The 15,338-nt window shown below is 39.8% G+C and overlaps 2 protein-coding genes and 1 long non-coding RNA gene across 3 annotated transcripts in view; 1 reads left to right on the forward strand and 2 right to left on the reverse strand.

Annotated features, from left to right (window-relative positions):
• Positions 1–11,479, reverse strand: part of LOC118212720 (uracil nucleotide/cysteinyl leukotriene receptor-like) — a 40,761-nt gene extending 29,282 nt beyond the window's left edge. The window contains exon 1 of the mRNA XM_035390926.1: positions 11,368–11,479. The gene's annotated coding sequence lies outside the window, so the exon portion shown is untranslated. The remainder of the gene's footprint in view (positions 1–11,367) is intronic.
• LOC118212724 overlaps positions 1,887–15,338 on the forward strand; it is a 52,137-nt gene continuing 38,685 nt past the window's right edge. Inside the window, exon 1 of the long non-coding RNA XR_004762293.1 lies at positions 1,887–2,555. This is a non-coding gene — a long non-coding RNA (uncharacterized LOC118212724). The remainder of the gene's footprint in view (positions 2,556–15,338) is intronic.
• LOC118212719 (proteinase-activated receptor 3-like) lies at positions 8,607–10,114 on the reverse strand. The gene has a single exon (XM_035390924.1). It carries the CDS (start codon positions 10,112–10,114, stop codon positions 9,209–9,211), a length of 906 nt encoding a protein of 301 aa, XP_035246815.1. The 3' UTR covers positions 8,607–9,208.

Here is a 15,338-nt window from a genome sequence, read left to right on the forward strand (position 1 = left end):
TTTGTCACAAATACATGCTGACTTGGAGAAACATCGATAGAATTTCCATTCTTGACTTCTCAATTCCCTGGAGGAATTATCATTGTTGTCCGTTTCGACATTGCATACTCACTGAAAGTATTGAGTACAGGAATATTGTTGCCTCTGGTTTGTATAGACCACAGGTGTCAAACTCCCGTCCTGGAGGACCGCAGTGTCTGCTGGTTTTTGGGGTGCTCTCAGCACAAATGCTTCATTTAAGTCATTGATTGGCTAAGGAATCCACACACCTTGTTATCAAGGCCTTAACTGGCAGCCAATTGAAAGGAAAACGCAAAAATCCACAGACACTACGGGCCCCTTGGGATTCATTTTGAAACCCCTGGTATAGACTTTCGGGAACAAGATGAGCACACCTACAACCTTTTGTGCCCAGTACTGGCCAAACAGTCTCTCAGTATAGTCAATGAGACCTGCCATGCACAAGCTCAACATGGGTAGCATAATTTCTACAAAGTACACAGCTTGCCAAAGGCAAGCTATTATAGTGTCGACTGAGAAGCATTTTAGCCAATGAAATTACTTTTCTTACAGAATATTGTATAGGTTGTTAGGCTTGCATAAGAGGACACGCATTGTTTCTCCTGCACATATAAACCATAACTTTTTCAGTCCACATGCTGAAAAAGTTATTGAGACTTTATGCTTAGAAAGGTTGTTGTTTTACAACATTAACTTATTTTGCAATGCCTTGAAAAGACTCCACAGCTGAGGGCATGTTCACTGAAGGACTTTGTCCTATTTTATATTGGTGAACATCTAAAAACATTCTCTGAATATTTTTATTATTCAGTACAGTAAATTAGGAGTAGGCCTGATTTTGAATAATAAATGTGGCATGAGAAATTGTGGGATGTGTTTGAAATGTTGATGGGGGTGGGGTATTTGACAAAAACTTCAATGGATTTGTATACTAGATGTCTTATGCACTTATTTTCTACAATCTTCCAGACCTCCTACTGTCAGAGGTGGCAAGGGGAGAGCTAGGAGAGAGAGATGGAGGGGGTGGGGGAGATGAAGGGGAAGGTGACAGGAAGGGGGAAAGACGGCTAATTTCAGCACCTTTTCCATGAGCATATAGTTTACGATATACAGTATTTTATACCTCTAAAGACACATGATATCATTTGGTTACCAAGTGTCCTTTTGGAGTATGCAAATAGTCTTTTTAGTCTTTTTGAAAGCTGCCTAGATATAGCTTAGAACGAACAATGCAGAATGCTCATTTTTGGTGGTATTGTCATCAAATTTGAACCAGGATTTGTCCACCCTTGTGGACGTGGCTCTATTGTGTTTCTTAGTCCACCAGGCACCAGCCTCAAGCAGCTATGTCTGCTCAATAATAATAATAATAATAATTGTTTAGGTGAGAACAAACTTCCAGTGTTTGAGCTTCTGTTATTGTTTCAGTAATATTGAAAGACTCTTTGAAAACAAACTCCCATGGTATCTTTCAGGAGATACCATGATTATTCCTGTAGTCAAATGGGCTCAGGAATAGTAACCATTTTATTTTGGGTATGTAATTTTCAGGCTTGTGATAAAAAGGGGGTACTACATGAGGAGTTAATAATCGATTTATTGTTCATACAATCAACATCAACAAAGACATTTTTAATAAAAATAAAAATATTTATTAATACAATGGAAGGAACAGTCGTAGATTTCTAGTCGTAGAGCAGTGGATTTAAACCCTAAAACATAGATGTCGTCAACAGGAGCTCTATAAATGGATACAATGTAAATGCTATGCAACAGTTGTGCAAGTCGCACTGGATAAGATCGTCTGCTAAATGCCTGCAATGCAAGTTATATTTTCTACTTTATTTTGTGTGAAAACGGGAAAATAACATGTCCGAATAATTGATCGATAATGATATTCGTAAAACAATGACAAACCTGGCTTTGATTAACAGGCGCGTTAAATCTATGAGAACTTTTTGTCAACGTTCAAATTGACTGTGGAGCAAATGAATCGCTTGCCTTGAGCTGATCACACTCGGGAGTTGAGCGTCTGAATGAGTGGAACAAATCCGCAAGGAGACAGTTCACTTTGGAATGGCCACCAATGAAACCAGGATAGTCGCTAGGACAAGCAAGAGAAGACGCAGTCAACAGTAACGTTGTGATAAACTGTTGGATGAAGAAGACTAAGTTCCAGAGGTTGTGTTTGGCTATTCTAGAATCAGTACAAGTGGAAATAATCGGAGTTTTCCACCCTCACGAACGTTTTCAGAGAACAGCACAGTCTGAAACTCCGCTTTTCCACCTGCACAAAAGGCAATGCTCACCTTATACAGCAGGGTTCACCTTATAGCCTACAGCCGTGTAAACTCAAGACCCACCGAATCACTATAGCCTATGGACGCAGTGCTCATTTCATCCTGGTAGCTAGGCTACATTAAGCCGCAACTCATCTTAATTTCTGAGACTGGAGTTCAGAGAGGAGCGGAAGAATGAGGTGAGAAGGTTGCTTCCACAAAAGCGCCGCCTTCCGCCGTGCGGGCGTCGCCTCGGTGAGTGAAGATGTTTTATTTCAGCCCGCCGTGGTTTTTATGCTAAAAGTGTGGTCTTGTAAATCTATTTGCATCTGCTGTGGATTACGTTTTGAGTTTAAATTGTAAATGTTTTTTTGTAAACGCCGTGGTGTTCTATTGGGTTCATACTGTGGAGGATTGACGCGATATATAGCTTATTGTTCACTGAATGTTCAAGTAACTTTTCATCTAATGGATTTGCGCCGCTGCTGGTGGTTCAGACTAAAATGTGTGTGTGGCCTACGGTCCTTCTTGTATTGACCATAGCATTTAATCATATGGGGAGTGTGGTTTAGCAAGTCATGCAAGGGCATCAAGTTATCGAGACGAATAGGACAGTTACTGTCTATTAAAACATTGAAATATCCGTCGTTGGGGTGAACAAGTTGATGCGTGATGTACCAGTTCCATGACGTCTATAGGCATTTAATTATGCTTCTATTTGTGACTTTTATACCAGCGCCCCCAGAGCTGCTAAACAGTTTGGCTGCTAATTTTATCATGAGCCCAGTCCTGCATGTTTACTAATGACACTCATAATGTGCAAGGCTGGCATGTTCAGAAGGTCGAAAGCGGTCTGTGATAAACAACTGAAATGCTAAACGTGATATTGTATTATTGATATCTGCAGCAATAGTGGGACCTATTTTTACATAAGATGAAAGAAGGAGAGGGGATGGAGCGCAAATGAGTGTATGGCTGCATCAAACTCCCTGCTCCCTTCTCTGTTCCTCTGTTCGCATTCCCACCTGATACTGTAGCTTTAAAACACCTTTCCACAGAGGCAGGTGGTATCGAAACTACCTGTAACTGTTCTCTGCTAAACCAATTATCTCTGGTGTTAGTCAGTCAAACTGAAAAAGCAAGTTTCCATATTTTTTTTAATTATTTTTTTATAAAGTATTCAGCTCCTTCTGGTTAATGGTTTGACTTTTGAAATCCGGTTTGTCTGGGATCACTACAATTCCTATTTGTGATTAGGCCACAAGAACTGGCTGTTGAATAACACAAGCTGAAAAAACTTCTCTGGATTAAAACACATAGGCTATTCCATCATGTAAAGCCAGTGTTCAAAATCTAGGTATTTTAATTTAATTATGCATTTCTGATTTCTCCCTACAGAGGTTTCTTGTGTTTTCTTCATAAACAAAGGCTTTAATGACACCTTATAAGCGTGTATTAAAAAGCAGCTGTAAGTGCTGAAATCACCCAATCACAGGCTGAAACCAATTAGGAGCAAGGTTGATGTCACCCCCCTAGTTGTTCCTCATGAATATTTGCCCCTTGGGTGTTAGTGGGCAGGGAGTTGATGTGTCTGGTATAGTGATTAGTGCTTTGGTGCGAGAAGGCAAAGGTTTCAGTAAGACCGTAACATTTCCAGACCTTCTTGGACTTACGTCCTACATTTACATTTTTTCAACAAATAAATAATTAAAATGGAAAAGGTACCTTCAGACATCATGGCTAATGTGGAAAAGTGGGACTACAAATCCAGGTATCGACGAATAGCAGGTACCAGTTGTGTCTTTGTGAGTCTGTACATGCGTGTGTGCGCAATGTTGTATTGTGTGTTTACGCATGCGTCTGTGAGTGTGTGTGTGTTTGTGATCGTGCGTTTGCACCATTCCGTAGTCGACTCCATTTGTGATGGTGTGACGTCTCTGCTCATCGCGGCTCCGCCCGTGACGCCGGGACCCAGCCAATCCTGCGCTGGTCTCACTCTGTGACCGTGGCAACCCCCCGCATATCTTGGCTCAGGTGCTTGAGAATGACTCTTCCTCCTGGGTACATATTGAGAAGGTGGAGGTTGGGAAGGAGAATAGGATAGACACTCTGTGCAAGTGTAATGAAGAGTCTGTAGATCTAACATTGACTATCCCCTAGTTTGAACAATGCATAACAGGATTGTCAATTTTAGATTTTACAGACTCTTCATTCCTCTTGATCACGCTGTGAAGCTCACTAATGTCTTGCTGGTGGCAGCCAAAAATGCATTGCCATAAAACGGAAATTGGAAATTAGCCAAATTCAAAGAGGCTCAGAGATCACTTGAGTAGTCCATCTGAGGGATGTTATTGGATTCTTACTGGGAGTGGAACATTCTACAAAATATGGCAGCCTTTCAATTATATGGAGGGTCTTCCTCTACACCAGGTTGATGACTTTTCATAGGTTGGACCCAGTATTGTATTTATTGAAATGTAATGGCCATGTCTTTGTCTCTTAGATAGTTTGCAGTTTTTATGTTTGTTTGTTCTTCTGACCATCACTGTAACTTTTAGTTTTGTGAATTTTCTCGCAGTTTACTGTGAAATTGTTAAATTGGAAGAAGCAAAATAAAATTGTTAAAAAGGAAAAACATAGAAGAACTGGAAAGCACATTTTCAGTGTTTAATCTTCCTGGAGTGGAGGCTGGGGCAACAGTGTTATCTACAGTATCTAGATCTTTCTTCAACAGACATTTGTCCGGATTACCGAGTTGCATCTTTTCCTGCACACTTCTACAGTTGCCAAGTGAATATATTTTGGCTTCCCTCTTTCACAGGCCATTCCCCATCCTGTGGAATGGTGCTGTAACTGCATGGGAACATTTAAATGTCTTTCTTTGTGCGCTAGGTGGCGCCAGTGTCATTTATAGACTAGAAACAGTTCACAGTGTAGCGGGGAGTAGAGGCCTTGTCAAGGTGGTTCCACCTCTTTAATATACCTGCAGATAAGACTAACATTAAAAGAAAAATGGTTAAGTATAATTATTCTCCAGGACCTGGTAACAAACTGTATCGGATCATTCCAATGTCCTTCTGTGGGCAATAGGTATTGGTCATATGACATACCCATGTAAACAATTTGGAACCAAAAGAAACCTTGTAATGGATTGTGAAAATAAATGTGGGTATATCATAATAAATTCAATGAAATTAGAACTATTAAAACACCAGAGCAAATACTGTACTGTTGTAAACGGTGCCATTTAGATGGTATAGTACCGTTTTGATGGTGTTTTCAGCTACATTTTTATTTATTTTTTATTTATTTTTTTGGGTGGGGGGTGGGGTGGGGGGTTGGGGGGCAATTAATAAAAAGTGCTGTATTTACTGCATGGTGAAACAAAAATACCAAAACATATGAAATTACCCTTTAATACAATCAGAGCATATGTATTTTAAGCACGTGAATTGTTTTTACAAACTTTTATGTAAAACTGTGGAATACAGAGCCAAATCCAGGAAAAAAGATGATAATAATGTCTTTGTCCCAAACATTATGGGACTTACTGTTTAAGGGTTTTATCTCTGTTATTTTAGATCAAGGCATAACTCATGAAGTCACTCTTGGTTGCGGGCCAAAGCGGTCTGCACAGAAATATCAGCAGCGCAAGGTGCAAATTTGGTAAAGATGTACGTCATAATGACATTCATGGTGGCTACCCATTCTCATTTTTGAAAAACTACAATGGGTACATTGAATTTGGTACCACGTCATATACTAAGCGAAGGGGGGGTTGACTGAACTAACGTAAGGTTGCTTGGTTTTTGTAGTCTCTCCCGAATGTTCTTCTCAGAATCATCTTGGCGAACGTGCCTTACTGTGCGCATGCACTTTCATTAACTGTGTCTCAGGTGTATCTGGGGGATATTCAGCATTCCCAATTGCAGTCGGCCATTGTTTTCACTTGCCATCATCTTGAGGTTGCCGGAAAAAATAAATAGCTTCAGTCACCATTGTTAAACCCCTGCAGTTTGCCACACTTCAGCAAGGCAGCATGTTCTTTTTAGGAGACCTTAAGCATGCAAGTAAACCGAACACCATAAAACTATATGTTTGTCCCCCACCCAATGAAATGTGTGGGGAGGGGGACTGTGTATCGGGCTCCGTCAGTTCATTTGTTCTTTCATCATACTGTAGTACTATCTGTGCGCCACAAGGTGACAAACCCATTATATCCTAGAAATTTCCATCACGCAATAAGTTGACTTAGTCTAACAGGCCATTTTCACTGCTTAGTGTTGTTGGTACCGTTAAGTCATTAAAAATATTTTCATATTTAATTAGCCCTCATGAAATAGCTGGGCTACGATGCGCCAGTCCAGAAGAGAACGTAGCTACATTGTGCTCATTGGCTACATTGCTAGCTTACAAAACTTACTGTTTGAACAGTAGCGAACTAACAGTCATACTTCGGGCGGTTATTACATACCTAGCTCAGTCTCAGTCTAGCTTAGGTATGCATCTAGCAGGTGCCTTCTTCCACCTCAGAGTGTTGGTTACACAGGTAGTGTGACTGGTCACTGTGTCCCCCAGGGAGGAAGGTATTGGTCTGCAGGGTTTTCCCTGTTTAATCATGTAGGAGTGACTCCTCTGGTTCAAGTGGCCAGCTGCACATGCAGTGCAATCCGACCGCTGGCTCTGTCCCAATCACTGTGCAGCTCAGCTGATGGAGGAGGGAGCGCTGCTTGTCCGCACCCTCCCAAATTTATGCATGTTGCAGTGATGAGTCAAGATTCCAAATGTGGTTAGGTGTTCTTAAATGTGAAAATCTGAGATATAAATTGATTTGAATAAAGAATGAATCACATATAAATACTAACCATTATTATTATTATTATTATTAATAATAATAATAATAATAATAATAATAATAACATGCAAGTCATTGAAAATGTCTTGTAGGCTGGAAATGTATCAAGGACTAACCCTAATTATGAAAGTGCAACTTAATCTTAGACGTAGAGCTCCTGTGATGAATCCACAGACAAATTTGATGTATTTACAATGAATAAAACAGGTTCGATTTAAAATTTATTGTGCATTTTTTCATAGATGTAATGTATGTACAGTAAGGATCATCTTACAGTACATTGTATGTTTGCCCACTTGGGTAAGCTGGTTCCTAAGGATATTCTACCATATGCCATACCTCTTCCCTATTAACTGATTAAAAATTGAGTAATCTCTAATACATGCAGAACTGCCTATCACATATTCAGCCTGTCTAAAATGGAGCGTAGAGTTTTTAAAGACTTGTGATTATTAAGTTAAACCACCTTCTTTTTTCTGTACTCAATATCTTTCTAAATATTATGTTCAACTTAATTAAAAATTAGATTAGATTTCAAAGCAGGATATATATAAAGCTATAGTCACAGTTTAGTTCTTATTTAAAAGCTGTAGAAATTTTAAAATAAAAACAATTTTTTGACTAACACATATATATATATATATATATATATATGCTATAAATGTCTTTTATAGTTACAGTTGACATGGAATGTTATATGTGCCCCTTTACATTTTGCACAAATGTCTCAAATAACAAATATATTTAGACAAAAACAAATAAAAAGGAACAAATATTTATGCATGGGCAGCAATGAGTCAGGTTCCACTGCAAAACTGGAAAACTGCCAAAATGGTGCAAAAAAATATTGGTGGACCTTAGTCCTAGTGGAAATTATGTCACCATAATCGCATTGAAACAATTAACGTGTTATCCTGCCGTGGTTCAGATGAAGTGACAGGTCATTTTTCAACTTTTAGACCATGTTATATTACATTACCTTACGGTGGTTCCTAACCTGGGGTATGGCACCCCTCTGGAGGGGCTCCTGCTTTGGGCAAATGTCTAGTGTAAGGAGATTACCCCACATACCAAGTGTCACAGTTCCAGGACAAATGGCACTGAGGTACTGAGGGGGGAAATTTTGCGAAAACTGAAGATTCAAACCAGTAATTGAAATGGATTCTATTTTTGTCATCTTTTATGATTCAAACTTCTAATTTGGTGGTGCACTAATTCATCATGAAATGGATAAATGTCGTGAATTTCAGACTTCAGTTAACAGTAGATTTACATTCATGGACAATTTCCAAATATGATTAATCTATTTTTTTGGCTGATTGCTTGTTTGTTTTTTGCCATCTATGGTCAGACACATTCACTGAAGACATCATTCGGACTTATGGTTCCTGAGAAGACATCATTTGGACTTACGGTTCATGAGAATTTACATAATCTGTACTTAAGGGTCATGAGAAGTTGTCTTTTGAAGATATTTTTAAAAATTCTAAATGGCAGCCAAAAATTATTTGGTGAGGCAATCAGGAGATGTATTGATGTTCCAGGTTCGTGCCAATGTACCCGGCATGGTTGGGCTAAAGGTTTTGACCTTGGGACCTGATTATTGTGCCCCCAAATGACCAACTCATGTTGTTTCTTTTGTCCAGGTAACAAATAGCCTGTACTATCTGGGGTCAAAATGGGCAACGAATTACCAATATTTGTCCAAGTTATTTTGAACAAAAGTTTGGAGAAAAATATAAGAATTTCAGCAATCACAATAGGTTTCCTTTGCTTTGCAGTGGAACCCTAAATATCTCTTTCCTAGAAGTTTTGAACAATGCTCTTTTTTAAAATCCAAGATCGGGATAACAAGGTGTCAAAATCAAGATAGTGCAATTGTATTTGATAGACTGTTGCTTTTTAGTACATTTATAGGTGTTGCCTTTTACAGCTTCAGTCAGTGTCCCTTTATTTGGACTTGATACATGATTCCTATTCATTTATTTAAGAGAAGACAGAAAAAAGGAATATAACTGCAAATTTACACACCAGATCTTTTTGTTCAAAAAGTTCAGCGTGGATCAGTGGAGCTTCCTGAGCCTTGATCATTGGCGCAGCAGCAAAGGACGCTGGGAATCTCCCGGGAGAGGTAGAGAAGAGGCTGAATGCTGCTGCTGATGTCCATGAATCCCATTGCTAAAGGGTGGACACGACAATAGAAATCGTCCGAGGAGAAGTACTCTTGGAAGGGGAACAACGCCACAGGTGGGAAATAGTTGAAGACGATGATGGCCAGGATGATGAGCACCATCTTGAAGGCCCTCTTCTTGACTGGATGCATCTCGTCACGACCGGGACCTGACTTGCGGAGCGCGTTCAGGATGGCCACATTACAGAAGAGCATGATGGTAAAAGCTGCCAGGATCATGATGGTGAAGGCCTTTCCAAAGTCGGGGATGTTGCCCACGCACTTGGCCGCCGCGTAGGCCAGGGTGACCAGCCACACCACAGCAGCGCAGACCGAGCGGTGGTTTCGGTCCTTCAGCTCGGTGAAGGTGATTGGGTGCAGGACGGCCATGTAGCGGTCCAAGCAGATGCAGGAGAGGAAGAGCGGCGAAGAGTCTTTCACCCCATAGAAGAATCGCAGTATGTACCAGGTGTTGCTGTTGGTGAGGAAGACTATGTTGGCCATCTCCAGGGGTGGGATGAGGCAGAAGAAGGTATCCAGGATGGCCAGGTGGAGGATGAAGATGTCGGAGCTGGAGGAGTCCCCCTTGTTCTTGTGCAGGAGCCACAGCACCATCAGGTTAGCAGGGATCCCCAAGAACATATTGATGAACTGCAGGGTCAGATAAAATATCAGGACCTCCGGCATGTCCTGGCATCCCTCGTATATGGTAATGTCACCCTCGCCATCGCTGCTGTTTGACGGCTTATGGATGTAGAGGATGGAGGAGTTGAAGTTGTAGACCTCCATGGGGATTAAACAGGCAGGAGATGCAGGTTCCAACTGGATGCAGGTTGGAGGGTTTCTGGTCAAACGGGGGGAAAGGAAAGCATTCACAATAAGATGAGAAATACAGGGCTGCATTCTGCATTAATACAGAACACCTCCTCACAACATGTTTACTACCTTCTCATGTGTCCCTACATCACACCCTTCCTATACTGGCTGCCTGTCAATGCTCACATCAGGTTAAATTCTTAGTACCAGCCTATAGGGCAGTGAATGGAACCGCTTCATCTTTCCTCCAAATTTCTGGCATGATTGGCACTTCCCTCCCTGCGTGGTCACTTCACCCTGCCAATATACCTATCTGTACTGGTCCCCCAGTGAGGGAACAAACTGCCCAAAGTGGTCAGGACAGCAGAATCTTTGGCCATTTCCTGACTCATCCTGAAGACCCACTTCCGATGTCACACCTGGTCTGGGAATGTTTTTAGACAGGTCTGGCACTCTTGCTGGGATGAACCAGGTGAATACACTTCTGTTTCTCCTGCATTGTAAGTTGCTCTGGATATGAACATCTACTGAATTAGCATCATGTGTAATGTTCAGTATTATAGTGCAAGCACCCTATTGAACCCTTCATAAACGGACATAATAATGTAACCTCCTTATTTTCATCATTATGGTCTGTTTAGTGGAGTAAATCTGCAGATATGTCTCTCCATGGAAAGCTTACTTTTAAATAAAGTTTTAATATAAACGGATTGTGACATTAGCTTTCAAAATAAAAGCTTTTTCGTGATGAATCTTAAGCTCACCAGCAATGCAGTGAATAGATTACATTAATTCTACGGCACTACTCGTGTTTTACTGTGTTTGTTGAAGGCCCCGTGGTGACGAATTAAGTCACTGCCATATTGGAACAGTTTAAAACCGTATTGACAGTTCTATATCTGTGTGGGCTTACCTCCATGTAAACGGTGCTAGAATTGTCAATATTGTTTTAAACCGTTACACTGTTGTAAGTCGCTCTGGATAAGAGCGTCAGCTAAATGCCTATAATGTAATGTAATGTGTGGCAGTGAATTAATCTGCACAAATGCTCTTCATGTAGAGAAATACGTATTCAATGTACTAATCACCACAAGGAAAATGAATGAAAGTTGCTAGAACAGTGTATTGAAATTTAGTTAATAGTCCATATTTTTGCATTGACAAAAATAAAAAATTATGCGAAAGGGAGACATTCCCCTAGTTAAGGAAGTTTAGAATAATCTTACCAGTGCTGGTGGTGCAATTTGTCCTTAATTATCTCAGTGCTGCTGTGATCCCTGCTGTCTCCAGTTAAGTCCTGCATGAACCCCTGTTTGGACTGTGTGAAGTGAAGCAGAGACTGGAATAGAGAGATATAGAGAAACCCCATCACTGATACTTCAGCTCTGCTGGGATCATGCCTCTGGCCAATCAGAACAGCAGAGAAAGGGTGGGGTGCTTGGCAAATTTCCAGCACCTCCAGTTTATCATGGAGTATGATGGCCACAGACCACAAACACTTTGCATAAAAGAAACCTTAAATAACTAACTCTGGTAAATTCTAATTTGGATGCCAAAGGAAAGTCATATTTAAAAAATTAAACAGTTTTGACCCTTGAACAGTGAATCGACTGAAGAGAGCATTCACTTGGAAAAGCTTGTTTAGGCAGCCCATCAGCGTTCGCACCGATTGGCAGTGATGCAATGCGCCATTGGTGCTCGATGTAAATTTGTTGTAAACAAGTGATGCAACAGTTGACATGTTCACTTCTGAAATTTGGTGTAACAAAGTGAAACATGTTACATGGGGGTGACACAGTGATTTCCAGTCTTGGCGTCAAGCAGCAGCACTGAAAAACAACCAGACCGTTTTTTGTTGTGTGTTTTCAATTGACTTCCAGTCCAGAAGGTCTGGATAAATTCATCAGTAGGTTTCAATCCAAGGACTCTGAACACTGACATCACAGAATATAATCTTTTCAGTGTTTCTTTTCACTGAGTTAAAGGAGGATTATACCAGCAACAACTGGGTGATGAAAATAGACTCATCATCCTATAAGGATATAATATGACCAGTACTCGACACTCTGCCTTTCTCTGCTTCTACTTAATGGATGACCATAAGAAGAGAGGTTTTATAAAAGCCTGTTTGTAATTAATTTAGTGTTCATATAAACAACATCAGCTTCAGAACATTATTAATAAAAGATGAAAATATCTATAAACATCAGAACCATCAGTTTCTCAGCTTTCTGGGTAAATAAGATTGGAGTAACAAGCTCATATGTTTATTTCCTTTTCTTCTATGATCCATCTCCCTTATTTTTTTTATATATTTATGCACTTTCAACAGGAAATGCATCACCTGCAGGTCAGTGACTGCACCTTCCTGTTTCTCTCTCATTATATATATATATATATATATGTATATATATATATATATATATAAATGTCATTTATCAGGTGCTCTTATTCACAGTGAATTATATGTGCATACATGGTTTTTCTGAACTGCTTATTGTATTTATTTTATTTATGTATTTTTTCATGATTTGTGAAGTCCATCTGTATCTGTAGTCCAGAAACAATTCTATGGAAATCTATTTTGCTTTACAACAATTTAAGACACAGATACACTCAGCTTTGTGCAAAGTATTGACCCTCAGGGTATCTTTTAGGTTCTCTTGTTGCTCTTGGTCCCACTTGTCTTTGGCCAAGAGCATTGATGTTTTATGATCATTGATGATTTGTAAAATCCATCCATATCTGGAGCTCAGAAACAATTCTATGAAAATCTGTGATTTTTCTTTTCAGCTATTGACGACACATGATCTTTTATGTGTGCTCCTTATTGGTCTGTCATTCTAACTGGTCATAAGGATCAGGACGCTGGTCTAGTCAACGAGCTCAGCAGAGGCTGCACAGATAACCACAATTGCCGAAGGTTTAGTGGGAATGGTGGCACATGGTGTTGAGCGTTTGAATATTATCAGACTGTTTTGAATGAGGGCTTAGAGGTGTGGTGCCAACACACATAAAACAAACTTAACGGGGCTGCAGGGTGGTGTCTGCAGCACTGTTCCTCTCTGTGGTAATGTGCCCCATGGTCAGTGCTGCCAGTGGCCGTGAGTCCTTTTATCAGCTGTATTGTTGGTCCACTATGCCCAGGGAGGAAGGGTGTCAGTTGGCGGGGAATACCCTGTGTGAAAGACCAACGAGATATTTACTTAATTATTTCAATGTACTGTTTCAATGCGTTATTTACAGAGGGTATGTCAGTTGATTTAAGCCCCGAATCATAGCTACATGTATCTGTGAACAGGGTTAAATTTGGTTGGCTAAACAAATGAGGGAAGAGATGTTTGCCTATTTTTAAGGTCGGAAAGCACTTTTTATTACCTTTATCTGAGTTGTTGATGCTAGCTCGCTAATTAGCAGAAATTTAAGTATTGTTTTGTGTTCTTTTATTTGTGTCTTTGTGTAATTGGTTACCATGGTTGTATTCTGGATGTATTGTATGTCTCTCATAGTATTTCCCTAATGGGTTCGTGGCATGTTTAGCTTGGATTTGAAACGTTTGACAATTGTTTAGTTTGCTGTCAGCTAGCAAACTAGCAGGTGAGCAAGACCTAAATCTAGACTAATTTGTTTATGGTGGTCTTCTGTCAGCAACAGAAGCAAATCTTTCTCCAGCAGGCCCAGCAACATGGGCCAACTGCAACCAGCTGGGCTCCACAATAATTGAGGTTATTTGCATATTAAATAGCCTAATATTTAGTCTTATTTTATGTGAAAAAGGAAAAAGAACATGATAAACTGTGAGAAGCCCATATTAGTCAAAATGTTCCAATTTACTTTGGGCAAAATTGTTATCTCTTTTTTATTTGTCCTTTATTTGTACAGGTATGTCGCATTGAGATTTCCTTCTCTTACAAGAGAGTCCTGTCTAGAGATGAAGTCAAAGTATAAATATTTATAAATGTTTTTTCCATTGAGTTCAACAGGAAAACTAATCAGGAGAAACCATGCTTGAGTATCTACTGCATATCTGGCAGCGGCACAGTCGTTTGAGGCTCATTTGATACCTTAGACCATTGATGATTTAAAGCCGTTTGGCCAACAAATGTGTTCCATACTGTGTCAGCATGATTTACAGCTGAATCTAGTCCCACCCCCCAATTCCCATAGAGATCCATTCAAATGCAAAGAGTTTTTGTATCGCTTGTAGGACAACCTGAAAATAAGATATCCAGACTCTGATGTTGATAGGTCACAGACATCAGGAAGTCATGGCATTCAAATGATATGCAACCAAATACAAAACATGACTCTTATTTGACATTGTTAATTTGTCTACTGTACAAGTGAATTTCCCTGTTTCTAGCTTTTCCCCGAACAGTTCTCTGCAGCAAAAACAGTTCACGAGCAAACCACCATTTACACAGGAGGTCTCAGGAGTACATTTGTTTAATTCTTGCTAATTTTCTGACCAATGATTTGTTGTTAGGACTATTAAAAGTTTAATTTTTTGCCATTTTGGGCTTAACCCATTTTTTTGCCCAGGAGTGTACATCCGGAATCAGTGATGCTTGGTAAAAAATCCCTGGATGCCTAGTCGTACAAAAAAACAAGCTCATTAAAATTGTTTGAAATTTCTTGTGTAAATAAGGGCTTTTGTATTTCCGACTCATGCACTGTGATCAAAAAAGTCATTTGAGAAGATACCAGTGGAACTATACTTATGAGTTGCATTTGTCAGGGTAACATCCAGTAAAGTATAATTAGATGGAGTGTTGGGGTTTATTCTAGTTGGGGCATTAAGAAGTTGAGTGAAGTGAACAGTACACATTTGGTGCTTTAGAATTCTAGGGTTAGGCTACTTGGTAACTGAAGAAAGAAATCTGATATGGATGTTTACATATATGCACGGATGACATCCCTAGAAATATGGGACGCTATGGAAATCTGTATGCAAACACCAGGGTGTATGTATCCCAATAAAACATCCCTCAGGATTATGTGGAACCATTTCAGTGATTTTTTGAATACATTTGAATGCCACACTGGCCCACTTACTCATGCACACACAAGTCAGTACTATAATTTGCTAGCATTATTGCTTTGATTCGATATGGAAATCGCCCTTAGTGGTCGCACTTTAAACATTGTGTTTCTTTTAAAGGCTTTATATAGCGTATGTAAACGCAAGTGCGTTATC

Source organism: Anguilla anguilla, chromosome 14 (assembly GCF_013347855.1).
Source record: "Anguilla anguilla isolate fAngAng1 chromosome 14, fAngAng1.pri, whole genome shotgun sequence".
Taxonomy (NCBI): Eukaryota; Metazoa; Chordata; class Actinopteri; order Anguilliformes; family Anguillidae; genus Anguilla; species Anguilla anguilla.